The sequence below is a fragment of the Apus apus genome, chromosome 13 (genome assembly GCF_020740795.1).
Source record: "Apus apus isolate bApuApu2 chromosome 13, bApuApu2.pri.cur, whole genome shotgun sequence".
In the NCBI taxonomy this organism is placed as follows: domain Eukaryota; kingdom Metazoa; phylum Chordata; class Aves; order Apodiformes; family Apodidae; genus Apus; species Apus apus.
The window spans coordinates 17,023,771-17,038,856 of NC_067294.1; the positions used below are offsets into that span (position 1 = coordinate 17,023,771).

General features: G+C 45.9%; 1 protein-coding gene across 8 annotated transcripts in view; it reads right to left on the minus strand.

Moving 5' to 3' along the window:
• Window positions 1-15,086, minus strand: part of SIL1 (SIL1 nucleotide exchange factor) — a 93,963-nt gene that overhangs the window by 53,989 nt on the left and 24,888 nt on the right. For 7 of the 8 annotated variants that reach the window (XM_051630781.1, XM_051630784.1, XM_051630780.1 and 4 more), the window contains one exon: window positions 14,466-14,601. In XM_051630781.1, coding sequence (XP_051486741.1) covers window positions 14,466-14,601 — 136 coding nt within the window. Of the gene's footprint in view, window positions 1-14,465; window positions 14,602-15,086 lie in introns of those variants that run through there. The other variant, XM_051630788.1, reaches the window with a different exon arrangement.

Sequence of the window (15,086 nt, forward strand, 5' to 3'; positions counted from 1 at the left end):
CTGCAGGGCTGGCAAAGGCTCCCCGATCTCACAGGGTGTGCAAACATGAAGCAGGAGCTAAAACGAGCACAGCAGTAGAGGGGCAGTGCTTACAGCCACAGCCTGCACCCCCTGGCTGGGGTCACAGGGACTCCCACCAGCCAAACCACCCACAAATTAAGGCAAGACAGTGACACGCTGCAGCACACTGTGATTAATGAGGCTGCAATTCACGTAATTATATTAATGCAAAGTACACTTGGAGCAGTAAGTTCAAGGAAACTAATGACACTTTTCAGTGCAGTTCAATGCTGAGCAGTAGCTCTGACAAACAGGGGAAAAAAAGGACTCTAATTATTGCATAGTTGTTCTTCTCCCAGAATACCAGGGTCAGCTTGGAGGAGAAGATGGTCTGAATTATATTTTTGCTTCCAGAACATCAACACAATTGCTAACTAAGTTCCAGTGGAAAGGTCAAAGCCTGCCCACAGTTATGCCTGTAATTTCCTTCCCAACTACCCACAGCTGCACCACTGGACCCATGAGGATCTCACAGAACCACAGAATGATACAGGTTGGAAGGGATCTTAAAGATCATCTAGTTCCAGCTTCTCTGATATGAGCAGGGACACCTCCTACTAGACCAGGCTGCACAAGCCTCATCCAACCTGGCCTTGAACACCTCAAGGGAAGGGGCATCAACAACCTCCCTGGGCAACCCATTCCAGCACCTTACCACCCTCATGGTGGAGAATTTCTTCCTAACATCTTCCTAGTATCTCAAGCTGTCCATGTGGTTAACACACCCAGAACTCTGATGCTCCTCCCAAGACACGGTACCAGTGCCTCTGCCACCTTTTTACTCTGGTCCCCAGCACAGATGGATAAATTACAACAGATAATTCCTGAGGACCTCAAACTGGCCTCCATGAAGCACAGCATGTTTCCTGTGGTTAGGAGTTGAACCTTACAGAAGATAAGCCTGACAAGCAAACTCCCCAATCCAGCTGGCAGAAATTTACTGCATATTGATCAGCTGTAATGCACATTGTTGCAACCAAAGCACCCAGCAGATGTGGAGCTTTGCTGCCAATGCACACAGGGTTTGGAGGCAGCCAGCCTGCAGGCTGGTCAAGTAACAAACATGTCCACACCTGCCTGGAGAGCCCTGGAGCAGGACTGCTCACCACTCTGCTCCACAAGAGCTTGAAGAATGTGCAAGCCCTCCCTACATGGCAAACTCCCGCTGCTCTCTTTGTCCTTCATGCTTTTAGGACCTGCCATGTACACACAGTCCTCTGTCATCTCCAGCACATGCTCTTCCTCTGCTGCCACCTACCTGGAGCAACGGATGCATTCTGAAGCATCTCTGCTGGTGACAGCTGTGTCACTCCTCACACCCTCCTTTGGTCTCACTAGGCTCTTACACAGATGTGCCATCAACACTGACATCTCCAAACACCCATATCTGCAAATCCAACTTCAGAGCAGCTACAGATGTGGCGAGTGTTTCCATATCTTTTCACTGAGACTTGGACTTTGCACCTCTGAAATGCCAAGACCAGTTAGCAGAGCTGATCCAAGGGGCAACATCAGAGCTCATGCCAGCACTGATCCAAAGAGCTGAACATGCATTATGACCAACCCAAACAAAACCAAGACAACCTGTTGAGTTCCTATGACACAAAACACAAATGTGCCCAAGAAGCCAGGGCAGAACAGTTCTGAGAAGACTACAGAAAAGAGAAGACTTTGCAAGTGTACCTCCCTGTGCAATAAAAAAACAAAATTAAATGTATGGTCACAAGTTCAGTGTGTGAAAATTGCACTAATGCCCCACAAGCCAGCAAGGCCCCCACTGGCACCTTCCAGGCTCAGCAGCAGCATCCTGCAAGAGGGAAAAGGCAAAAAGGCAACATGTAAAATAATCTAGCACATGGCACCCAAATGTCCTGCAACACAATTAGAAATCAATAGCAAGACGCAGAAACCCTCAAGCACACACTAAAATACAAAGAACACTTGTAATATTGATTGTCCTCATAGAGGACAGCTGCAAAGGAACCTGAGAGAGCAAAGCAAAAATGCTGGAATTGAAGCCTTTTTTTCCTCCCTTCAACAAGAAATTAATAATGGATTTTCAATACAAGAAGAAAAACTGAAACCCACACCAGATTCTCCTGGTAATAACAGCTTTCTGCAAAGCCCAACTATTAATGTAACAGGGATGTCCATCAATCAAGCATGCAGAAAGTACTCTGAGAACTAAAAAGGGAGCAAGCAAACATCTGCTTTTGGCAACTTAAATTTTGCCCTGAAGCCCAAGGAACATAATAAATTATCAGAAGGTTGGGCTTGAACTAATTTTCCTCCATCCTGGAGAGCTACATGCTGAGTTTGAGGGTAAAATTACACAAACAAGCTGCTGCTGTGATTTGTGCTTGACAAAAAAAATGGGTGAAGTTGACACAATTTCACTTGTAGACTGAGGAACTCTTGAAAGACACCAGTGTCATTCCCAGCACCAACGAGCTCCCGACAGCAACCAAGTGGCAACTGATGCAAAGAAGTGAAAACAAAACTGTTCTTTGAGCCCATGTAGTAACCACCGTTTTACCATCAAGGAATGTCTTCTGAACCCTTCTCCACCTTCAGCCAACCTCAGCCTGTGCACACGCTGGAGGGGTCCCAGGGTGGGGTGACAAGGCAGTGATGACCATCACATCCCTCCTTCTCTTCCTGTTGCCGGCGATTAGGGCAGGTCACAGGTCTCTGAGTTTCTCAGCGCTCCACATTTCAGGTCCCTCCACCCAGACAAGCACTAACTGAGGTGTTAGAAGCAACCCTGAGAAAAGCTGGAAAACTTCAGCTGCCAGAGAAAGCAATTAGGGTGCCCCTAAGCCTCCAATATTTCCTCTTTTTTAAAACACAGTAGGTCAAAACAAGTGCTGGAGATAATGAACAGAATTTACGGATTCAACCAGAAGCAGCTGCAGGCATCACTGCGACTAAGTCTTAATAAATTCTGAAGACTGACACTATAAAATGACATTATAGAAGTCTGTATTTATTGTCTCCCCATGCTCTCTGTATCCAAGGTGCCACGTTACACTTAATAACAGTATTTCTCCTCAGTTGCCAGTGTTGCTAATCCTGCCTGACACCTGACAAGCTAATGGTTGGGGTTAATCTCCCCCCAAACACACACATCTCCACCTGCCTAAAGCTTTGGTGGCATGAACAGGGACAAATGATTAAACCAATCCTGCCCAGGTGATGTACAGGAGAGTACAGAATGTCTCCTCCTCTCTCCAGTGGGTGGCTGGCAGAGCAGTCCAGCCAGAGAGCTTCTACCTACTGTCACAGCAAGCTCTGTGCAAAGACACTGGGAGGTCCTTATGGAGAACCAGGGAGGTCTTACAGTTCCTCCTGCCAGGAAATCTCCCCTTCCAGAGGTCCCAGCCCTACTACCACTATGTTGCTCACTTCAGTGACTTCTAGAACACGGACACAATCTTTCTTAAGTGTGGTCTTCATCAAATGCCCTTTTAAGTCTCCCAGGAAATCACCTTTGCACTCACGTTGTACACAAGCAGCACCTTGGGTTGTGGACAGACACAATAAAGATGCTATTCTCCCACCCCTACACTCATCTGCACTGCAGAGACAAAAGAAATCACATGAACCATCTCTAGTCCACTTCAGGGGGGAAAAAAAAAACAACCACAAAACCCTAACAAACCCCCACCCACAGTATCAAGTATAGCAGAGAGCAAACAGTAAAAATAGCCAGTGGAGGTGGTTTCACCTAGCCTGAGGATTTTTGTTGGAGTGGATGAAGGAGAGCATATAAAATCTCTCTTCACAAAACAGTTAACACCTCTGACCAACACAGCTTGATCTGGAATTACAGAATCATGAAGGGACCTTACAGATCATCCAGTTCCAACCCCTGTCATGAGCAGGGATCCCCAGCACTAGCCCAGAATATACAAAACCTCGTCCAGCCTGGCCTTAAAAACCTCCAGGATGGGGCATCAACAACCTCCCTGGGCAACCCATCCCAGTTCCTCATCATTCTCAGAGTGAAGAATTTCTTCCCAATATCTAACCTAAATCCCTCCTCTCTCAGTTTAAAACTGTTACCCCTTGTCCTATCACTGCCCTCTCTGATGAAAAGCCCCTCCCCAGCTTTCCTGGAGCCCCTTCAGGCACTGGAAGGTGCTCTCAGGTCTCCCTGGAGCCTTCTCTTCTCCAGGCTGAACACCCCAACTCTCCCAGCTTGTCTCCAGAGCAGAGCTGCTCCGGCCCTCAGATCATCTTGGCCCTTCTTGGGATCCTTTCCAACAGGTCTGTATCTTTCTTGTGCTGAAAGTCTTCCTCCTCTCCTGCTTTTCAGCAGAACCAGGCTTTCCTCACAGGGTTAGGCACAAACTCTCTTCTGTCAGCAGTTTCACTCTGCTCTTCCTTCAGGACAGGTTCTTTCTACTTCAGGATGTAAGCCAAGGGTTTGAGAGTATCTGAAGAGATCAAAGTGGGTGGAAAGATGATAAAACAGGGCTTGAGTGAAAAGCCTCTTGGTTTATCTTCCAGCAAAGGCTCTGGTCCTGCAGGGCACCTTCTCTCCAGCCTCTGACTTCTGGTCCCAGCCCTGCTGAACCCACAACTCCCCAGTAGCTGGTCCCAGAAAACCACTTCCTGCTTCCTGTCCTCAGAGAAGTCTCTAGCAACTCTTCCCATGTTTGCTCCATTCAGATTTCAGATTATGTTAGCAAGGGGGAACAGTAGGCACCGCCATCAGGTTTTGCAGCTCTCTGTGGAGGCCACCATGAGATCCTCTGTCCTAACTGTCATAGTGTCACAGTGTCAGAGGTCAGTTGAGATTGGAAGACTACTCTGGAAATTGTCCTGTCTAACCCCTGCTCAATCAGGGTCACCTCAAGTAGGTTGCCCAAGACAGTGTCCACCTATTTTGATGGTCTCCTAGGATGGAGACTCCACAACCTCTCTGTAGGAACTGACCTCCTCAGGTACTCCATCACCCAGAGTAAAACAGATTTTTCTCTGTTTAAACTTCTTCTGTTTCAGTTGTTGCTGTCGAGGTCCCCTGAATAGCAGCCACTTCTCCCAGCTCTACCTCATCCAGCTTGTAGACAACAAGCCTTCACAGCCTGCCACCCTGTTACAGCTCCAGTTCATCAAGATCCAGAGAGGTCTCCCCATTTCTGCATATTATCAAAGGCAGAACAGTGAGATAACTGTAATTAGTACCAACCTGGGTAGCAGGTTCAACGATGGTATAATTAATGAAGAACAGGTGGGCCTTGTTTTGGATAAGAAAAGCAGCAGATTCTATCAAAATGTAAATGTACCTTAAAATACAGTCTGGGTGATAATTTACAGATGCTTTCAGTAACACCAGACAGAAGCAGAAATGTTTCCCTTGGGCTGAACAACAAATCCTAAAAATAAAATCTGGTCTGGGGTTAAAATGTGAATTGTTGATTAGATCCATTTATTCACACCCTGCAGTGATGGGAGAGACATGCAGCCTCATGTTTTTCCCTTTCCTTTGCAGGATCACAGGCACGTTCCTGTTAGTGCCATTGCCACTTGCAAGGTCTTTCCAACCCTGGGAGATCTCCAGCAAAAGAACAGAAGAAACACCAAGTGACAGACTGCACACATTAATTCAGTATTCAGAGAACATCCTGTTGCAAGTGAATGACCCAAGCAAAACTTCCTGCAGTCTTAAGGAGCAGAGAGAAAATGAGAGAGGAAAAAGAATCCATGGACTGAAGAAAGATCCTTTAAATCCCAAATGTTTCCCTTCATTAGAATTTCCAACACCACCACACTTACTCCTCCCAAAATGCAAACAAGTAATAAAAAAATTAAATTTGAATATAGTGTTGTAAGAGTTCTTGCAATAAATGGGAACTAGTTCTACAAAACACCATGACAGACCCAAGGAGATTACATTCCTCTCCCAAGCTTACACTGGTAAAGCAGAGCAAGAAAAACAGATTTATTTTTTAACTCAGAAGCTTCCTTGGGATGCTAAAGGAAGCTGTTCTAGCAAAGTGGAGACATTTGTTTCAGTGTGTGTTCAAGCAAGAACAAATGTAAAACAAGCTTCTAGACTTCAAGAAACATCAAACAGCTTTTTAATTTATGCCCCAAATTGATTGTAGATTCTAAAATGAATAGAGGGCAGAGATCAGGACAGCATGATGGATATTTAGAGTTTTCCTCAAAAGAGGAAAGAGGATTCTGCTTTTAAGCCAGAATGGAGGAGGCAGAGTACATGGCTCTGAACAGGGTTTGTAGAAAAAGATGATCTGTTGCTAGTGGGACCCCCTGGATAAATATAAGGAGAAAATAAAATTTAAAAGCTCTGCAGCCCCATCTGAGTAACAGCACTAATTTGCAGCCTCTCCACTGAGCAGCTGCAGCGGGTGCTGGATGATTTGCCTGTTCCCCACGATGATCATCCATGATGGTGCTTTGGGAGGAATTCAGTGCTTTCCTGGCCACAGAAACAACCTTCAGATTTTCATGGGGACAGAGGTCTGACCCATGGCTAAGCAAGCACAGGCTGCAATACTTGGAAGGTTTGTCCCACAAAATAAGATCATGCATTTGAAGTGTGAGAGTGTCACTCTCAGTATATTTGTGCAAACCTTCAATGCTGTTTAAGAGACTCTGGAACCCAAGTCACACTTACTGAAAAATGCTCCACCATAACAGCTGACACAAATGCTACAGCCAAGGTCCTGGTAGGGCCTGCTTGCTGTAGAAGGAAGAGAAAAGACACTCAGGTTGGCAATTCAAGATAACCAAGGCTGGATGCACTCCCAAAACGTTTTCCAGGAGGGAAAACATTTTTCTTCCAAAGCACTGTTACAAGCTTGAAATAAATGCACAGACTGCTAGGTAAAGACAGAGATAAAAATAGACCCCTTATTAGATAACTATTTTTTTTAATGTGGCTCATCCTTCTAAACAGTCAGATGAATGGTATTAATATTATTGTAGAAAATATAGCATGCATGCACAAAAAAAGCATAGCAAGATATTCCTCATCAACCAGCACCCATTTAAGCATCTCTCAGGCTCACAGCATCCCTGGCTTGCCAGAAAGAAGATAAGAGAGAGAAATGAGATATGCCCTCCCTGGGAAACAGCCCCTCCTTTTGCAAAACACTTTTTCCCCTCCCAACAAAGTGAATTTAACCATATGAATGATTCCCACTGCTTCTATCTACTGCAATACAGCTGATAAACTTTTATCTTTGTTAATGTTACACCTACATTTTAACACCATCAGCCAGAGCACCATTACAGCTAAGTTTGAAAGTATTTTGAAAAATGCAGCCTAAATTCCTCCTGTTGCATTAAAAAAAAAGCTACTTGACTCTCAGACACCTCCATCACCTGGGTTATAACTGACCTGCACACACTGTGGGGCATGGAGTCACAGGCACAACTAGCAGGAGTCTCAGCTTGTCTCATGTGAAAATACATCAAGTCACCCTTGTTTTGGTTATGCTCAACATCCAAGCCCAAGGCTCTGTGTGTTAGAGAAGCTGTAAGCTTTTTCTCTCTGCTGTTCAGAAGCACAGTTAGGTTTTGGTGATACGTGCAGCACTGCAGAAGACTTTTATAACCAGCTTGTTTAATGAAACCAGTAACACCACAGGCAGTAAGAGACAGTATTCATTCCAACATGCTGAAAACCCATCTCAGCCCCACTCTGCTCTCAAGCCTGAGTAATCCAAGCAGTAAATGTAGAGTTTATTCTCACCACCACTGCTGCTGCCAGAAGACCAGCAGCTTGTGAAGGGACAGAGACAACACAAGTTTTATCTGGGTTTAGGGTGGAAAAAAAATTGTCTCTCAGTTCATTTCACAGATGCTGAACTTGACACCTTCATGGACGTGCTGGGAAAACAACTGCAAAACCTCCTGGGTTGTGGAGAAGCAGAGAGGAAATACAGGGAACAACCCTGTGAGCAAGGTGGGTGCCTGGCCAAGCTGAATAAATCCCACCAAGCTCCCACCAAGGGCCACCTTCCTGCCCATCCCACTGCCCCAAGCAGTGCCAGACTGGGCACAGCCACCAATCCCTGAGATTCTTAATTAAAACCTGCAAGTTAAGTGCACTGACACAAAACAACCCACTTCTGCCCAGCTCCCAGGAATAATTGAGTACAGGGAGCTATAAAGTTCTGAGGCCTTGCATTATTAAAATTTAAACAGATATATATACTGCATTTACAACATGCTACAAAACACAATCAAAACTGCATTACTACACTTGACAATTTAGAGGAGGAGAGTGGGTTTTTTTTATAATGTGGGAGTCTTTTTTTTTTTAATGGGCACGTTCAGTAACTGGCCTATAAATTTCTGTTACTTGCTACAGTTTCTCATTTCTTAGTGCAAATGACAAAGGCTCTGCAGCTCTGTCCTCTCCTGGAAAAGGTCAGCTTTGTGCCCAAGGGCCCAGCCCACTTATATTTATGACTGTTTCATGAGTGTTTTGGCTGTGCAGATCTGAGGATCCCATGCTCCCAGCAGCCCACCTACAGTGGCACCTCCTTGGGAAGCTGGCAGTGGCTCCCAGCAGCCCAGGCCTGCCTCCAGTTGGGAAGCCATCCTGCTCCCTTAGCAGCACTGCCCTTGTCTGCACATGGAAGAGGGAGTTTGACAAGGATCAGGTGTGCATGCCCAGAGGGCACCCTCCGACTTCCCAGGTCAGGGAACCTGCTGGTAAAGAAAATCTGAGAGAATAATGCAGAGCCAGGCTGGAGACAGGTAACAGCACTGCCCTCATCTGCTCAGCTGAGCTGGAGGGAAAGATTGCTCAGAAAATATCTCCAGATCCAAAAGCTGTCATCTTTCCAATGCCCTACTCGAAGAGAGGGTTGAGATATCTCCTGTCTGCAGGATCTCCAGACATCTCTCAAGCAGTCTCAATCCTCCCCTCTTACCAACAACAGGCAGGGAAACAGTAATCCCTCTTACACACAGCAGGAGCAAGGCAAAGAGAATTTGCTTAATTTTCATAGAATCATAGAACAGTTAGGGTTGGAAGAGACCTTATCATCTAGATTCCACTTCCCTTGCATGGGCAGGGACACCTCCCACCAGCTCAGGTTGCAACAAGCCCCATCCAACCTGCCCTTCAACACTGCCAGGGATGGGGCAGCCACAGCTTCTCTGGGCAACCTGGGCCAGGGTCTCACCACCCTCACACTAAAGACTTTCTTCCTAATGTCCAACCTAAATCTCCCCTCTTCCAGTTTTAATCCATTCCCCCTTGTCCTCTCACTCCCTGCCCTTGTCCCAAGCCCCTCCCCAGCTTTCCTGGAGCCCCTTCAGGCACTGGAAAGTGCTCTAAGGTCTCCCTGGAGCCTTCTCTTCTCCAGGCCCCAACTCTCTCAGCCTATCTTCTTCTGACATTTCACATGTCTGCCTTCCAGTGCCCCACACTAGAGCCAGAAGCAGCACATGAAGCTTCAGCCCTGGCACTTTTGCCAGAGGAAAGTCTCAGTGTAAGAAGGAGTGAAACACAAGCCAGTGTTAGAGACCATGCATCCTGTGATGCAAAGGTGAGGAGCCAAAGAAAGCCCCCAATGATGGGGAACTAGTAATAAACAGGAGGACAGGCACAAGATACACTTAAGATATCAAAAGCCTCCTACATAAGAAGTCAGAGGGAAACAAACAGAGGGAGATCTACTAGTGGCCATAACCCTATGGCCAAGCACTGAACATGTGCAACTGCTCTCCACCCTGCCTGGGCTTTCCTACCTGTAGTTCTCCCTGTTGCTGGCCTGAGAAGATTACAATAATGCCAGGGAGATTTTTCCCCTCTGCACATCAGTAATGAGCTATTTTATATATATAAGCCACCCTAGAAAAGAAACATTTCATCTGGTATAATTGAGGTTTTTCAAAACCCCATTTGCTTTCCCTCTTCATGCAAATCTGTGCTGATCAGGCTCCTATCTCCTGGATTACATACATCAAGGTCTGGAAAAACGAGCATACCCTGGTGGTTTAACACCATATGTCACAGCCCTCTCTTGCCCATGCTGACATAAATAATTCAGAGACCTGCACACAAGTGTTTGAGTTAGGTCTAGGTCACCCTGAGGCAATAGTTCGGAAAGGCTCATTAATTCAGCAAAGCAATTAGCAGGAGCTGGTGCAGCACAGGACACCCCAGTGAGCAGCAGGAGCAAAGATACCCACTGACAGGGTTTAGGGAAGTTCTTACTGGCCACCATGTCATCCAGACAGGCTGTGGGACAGGCCCTGGCACAGGACTCCTGAGCCAATGGGATCTCTCCTGCTATTACCTTCTCCTCCTGGCTTTAAAAACCTCTTTGTGGCTTAGAGCAGTGTGGGCCCATTCAGACACTGAAATCTCTTGAAAGACAAAGACTGGCAATGAAACTGGACCAAGTTATTCCCCATCCCTGCTCTTTCCAGCAACACCACAGCAAATTCTCCAGAGCAGCTTCTGAAATTACCTCCCCTAGATCAAACTTCCTTTCAGAACTTTGTTTCTAGATGTGAAAAACCTTCTTTGTGCAGCAACTGAGACAAGGGAAGACGTGAGACATGTAAGAACAGCACAGACAGTTACTGAAAGAGAAAGCAGCCCGAGGACCTTGGAAGCTGCAGCCATGGATATTTAAATACTGAGCAATGTATCATCAGCTCCCTGCTGAACGTGAGGTGGTTTCATCTTTGCAGAAGCAGCAACAACAGTGTGCTCACATCAGCTTCGCTCTGGCAGTTTGATCAACAGCAGCAGTCATGGCTTCTTATTTTTTAACTGCAATATAATTAGGCACTTAGGAAAATGACTCTGAACAGTACAAATGCTGCAGAGTAACTGCAGGTATCCACACGGAACTCTGCAAGCCACAAGTTTAACCACAGCTAAAGGTACAAGCTAACAGAGCTCCTGTAACACATGCTCTGCCCATCTAGATCCTTTGACACTGTTATCCAGCCCTGAGAGATCCAATGCTACAAGGTGTCAATTGCCAGTGCAAGTTTTTCCTCCATTTCTCCAGCCTGGACCCAGGAGGCTTTGCAGTGCCTCAGCGCTGGCTCCTCTCAAGGAGAAAGCACACAGAGCAGATTGTAAATATTTTGATATTTCAGGGACATAAGGCTCTTGCTTGGTCCATCTGGACTTGGAAACTGGACACATTCATTCCCAACATCACACTGTCAGTGAGTGTCAAGCAGGAAAGTGCTGTTGCCAGGGAGGTGGACAGAGCCTGTCTGCAGAGTCACTGCACAGCCCAGGCTCCCCACAGTGCCGGGCATTGCTAAGAGGATGATTAACCCCCTTTTCTTTGCCAATTAAACCCTTGTCTCTTACATTTCTTAATCTTCACAGCAATGTCTTCTCAGAGGAGCCACTTCTGACCCTAGACTCAGGTGGAAAATGTGCTGCTCAGTGATGTGGTTAAATGGTCAGAGCAATCCGACTTTTCAATCATCAGCAATGCTGAATGGAACAGAGGAAAAAAAGGGGCCCAAATAACAAAAATAGGTAAATCCCAGAAAATTAAGCATTTATGTGTTCTAGAATGTTGTGTGGCACGCTTGAGGTCACCTGGAAACACAGAAGAAATGCTTTTATACACAGAACTCCCAAGAAAACTGTCAAACTGACAGAGAAGACCATCAACACCATCCAATCCTTCCATTCATCTCTACCATCCCAAAGACTAAGGATCAGCCTTTGGCTGCCACAACCATCAGGCAAGATCACCTTGAAAAGTGGTAGGACGTTTCTGTGTGCTGACAGACTCATCTCCATACACTTGGAAGAGCTTAACATAGGCTGCAACAAGAGCAAGTCACCTCTGCTATGCTTCTCCAGAAAGCTTCCAGCTCACAAGGGTACTATCCATACTATCACCCAGGAAAAGTGCTTTAGAAAGGACAAAGACACCAGAGAAAGCACAGCTTCAAAAAAATTCTGCACCTGACAACAAGTAGAGATCTGATCAAGGGTGTGAACATCCATTCAAAGGTCTTGCAAACCCAAGCAGCCTGTAAGTTTATAGACACCAACCATGAAGAGAGCACAAAGCCCTGCAGACATCTTCATCATTTCCTTGGACAACACCTAAAACACCCGAAACACTGGAGGGGCTGGGAGACTTCCCAAGGCACACCTACCCTTCTGTCTAGCCCAGCTATGCCTGCTGCATTTAGTGCCAAGTGGGAAAGAAGAGATGCCTAACAAAGTGTTAAAGGACTTTGTGAAGTTTCACTAACCTTTCCACAGCTTGTCAGCTTCTGGACTGGCAGGCAGAAGAGACAACTGATTTCTTTGCTTCCAGATTTTAGGTGGCAGAGCTCTTAGGGTAACTGTCTGTCTCTGTTTGCATCCAGCTACCTGCAGCAGCTTGAAGCAAGCTCCAAGTGCAAGGAAACACTTGATCAAAACCCAGCTGACACTGTAGACAGAGAGGGAGCGACCACACAAAGCAGTGTTATGTATGCAGTAACAACTGCACTTGGTGCAGGGATTTGACAGATTACAGGTTGAGGACACTGCTGCAGCCACGGTGGAAACGTGGCTTTATGCAATTAGCAACAGGAAACTAGAAACCCACAAGAGTAAAAGTGGAAAAACATGTGATGAAAGATTAGCAACTGCAGGACTGGACAGAACCATAAAAATTGCATGTTGAGCTCAGGCAATCAGGTGAAACCAGGAGTGCAATGAGGGAAATGCAACACTGAGCTCCCTTCTACTATTTGAAGCTGAAGATCCAGATTTTAAATCAAAACATTTGCTTCCCCAGGAGAAACTGGCTCCACTTGCTGCAGAGATACAAAGGAAGACAGCGTGGGGACAACTCGGATGGGCAGGCAGCAGAAAGCAAACTTTGGAGCATCATACTGCAGTTCCCCACATGGATGGGCAGCAGGGTCCCCAGCCTTGCTCCAGGGAACACACATGTCACAACTGCAAGTCACAACCCACTCACAGGATTTCACTTCAGAGAAACCCTCTGAAGACAAACACCAAGGCTGGCAGAGGGAGACCAAGGAGAAGTCATCCTCTTCCACCCAAATCTGCACACAGAGCTGAGGATTTGTAGTGACCAGCCAAGGAGGCAGGCCACCATCTCAGCCTCTGACAAGAGCAACTGAAATTCTTTTCCTCTCTGAATGCTGACAAGCTCCCCACTTCCACAAGCCCTTCACTGGCACCTGCCCAACCTGGAATTACTATAAAAATAAAGTGGAACAAAGACACTCAAGCAACAGAGAAAGTGCTTCTGAACGCAACCAGCAACGATGTTTATAATGACTGCAAGTGTGTGTGTATATATATATATTTATATATACATATTCTGCTTCAACAAGGGTGGCGAGGATCTGCCAGTCTGAATACTAAGCAGGGACACAGCATGCCTTCCATACATAAGGGTACAAAAATGGAAGATAAGTATATACTGCAGCTTTGTGAAATTTAGGGGCTTTTGCTAGACATTTACATTATACAAAGATTTACATTTGGAAAAGCAATTCTGCCATATCTGGCAGAAATTTCAAGACAAATGTATCCCATATTTATTCATTCAGTGATAATACTGAGCACAGAATAAAGCTCTTTTAAATTCAGAGCACTTTATAAAAATTAATTACTACTTAGTTCACCCTTCTGAGGTGGGAAGGTCTTACACCTGCATACACATGAGGACACCAAAGCACAAGTGGATTAAAGACCTTGCCCAGGACCTTGACTGATCACCCTAATTGCTGAATTAGGGTGCACACATGCATGTGTGTGTGTGCTTATATAGGATTACCCTCTCCAGAGCCTTCCCCAGCACATGGGTTTTTGCCTGCTCAGTTGGTGTTTTCTGATCATACATGTGCCACAGATGTGTAATAAAAGATACCAACCCAACAAAAAGAAGAGGCTTTTTGTGGTGGGATGGATGGATAGGGATAAAAGCTGGATTTCAAACAGCCAAGGAACAGAAAACCCATTGTTTAAAAGCTGTGTAATGTTACACTGCTGACCCTTGATCAGCTTGCCACAGCAGAATTTCTCCAGCCCACACCAGAGCACACCTGGGTTACCACGTGCCAACAAGAGCTATAAAATCTGTCCCTTGACGAGCGTACAAAGAGAGAAAGGGCTTCTGGGCTGGTGACAGTGACACATCACCACCTGCAATGTGACAGGCAGCCCACTCCACCTGCTCCAGTGAACTCCAGCACTTTAGCAACTGCTCCCACTGCCAGCCAGTTCTGTGATGGTCTCCTGTCCCAGACCACTGGGTCTGTGCCTCTTTGGCTGAACACCAGCCAAAGAACACAGTGTCATGGGAACAAACAGGTATCCTGAGCTCCTGCAAGGCTGCTGTCAGTGCTGTCAGGTGGGGTTTCAGAGGGACACCATTCATGAGTCACCAGCACATTACCTGGACGGATGGTTTGCCACTGATGCGTGGGGTAAAACACTTCTAGGTCTTCAGGATCAGCATCATCTTCTGCTATTGGCTCTTTCCCACTGTCATCTTTTATGTCGCTCTCTTCTATTTTTGTAAGGGCAAACTCCTTTTGGATAGAAAAGATTCAGCTCATTAGCAATTGCATCTGGATAATTTAGTGCTGGCTGAGAATACCACATTTTTTCCCTCGCCAGCAGATTTTTTTTTTCTTTTTGACATCCGAGATTCTTTCCACATGGTTAAATTTAGATTTAAAGTATATTAAAGGTTAAACATGCATAACTAACATGACACTTGTGCTGAACAAAGCAATGCAGCTTATTTCCTATTCCAGTGCAGGCTGCAGGTTTAAGCAGAGCCTCACCTATATTACACTCAGAGTCAGGAGCCCTGACTACGATTAGGGTTGTGTAACATTGCAAGACCCTGTTTCCCCTTGCCTAAAAATATGTCAAACTTTTAACTTTTTCAGCTGCAATTTTCCACACGAGTGGAAGGCCTCAAGCATTGTTTGTTGGGTTTTGTTGTTGGGTTTGTTTGTTGGTTTTTTTTAAATGCACTTATTTCAGGCTTGGAGAAGATTTCAGCTAA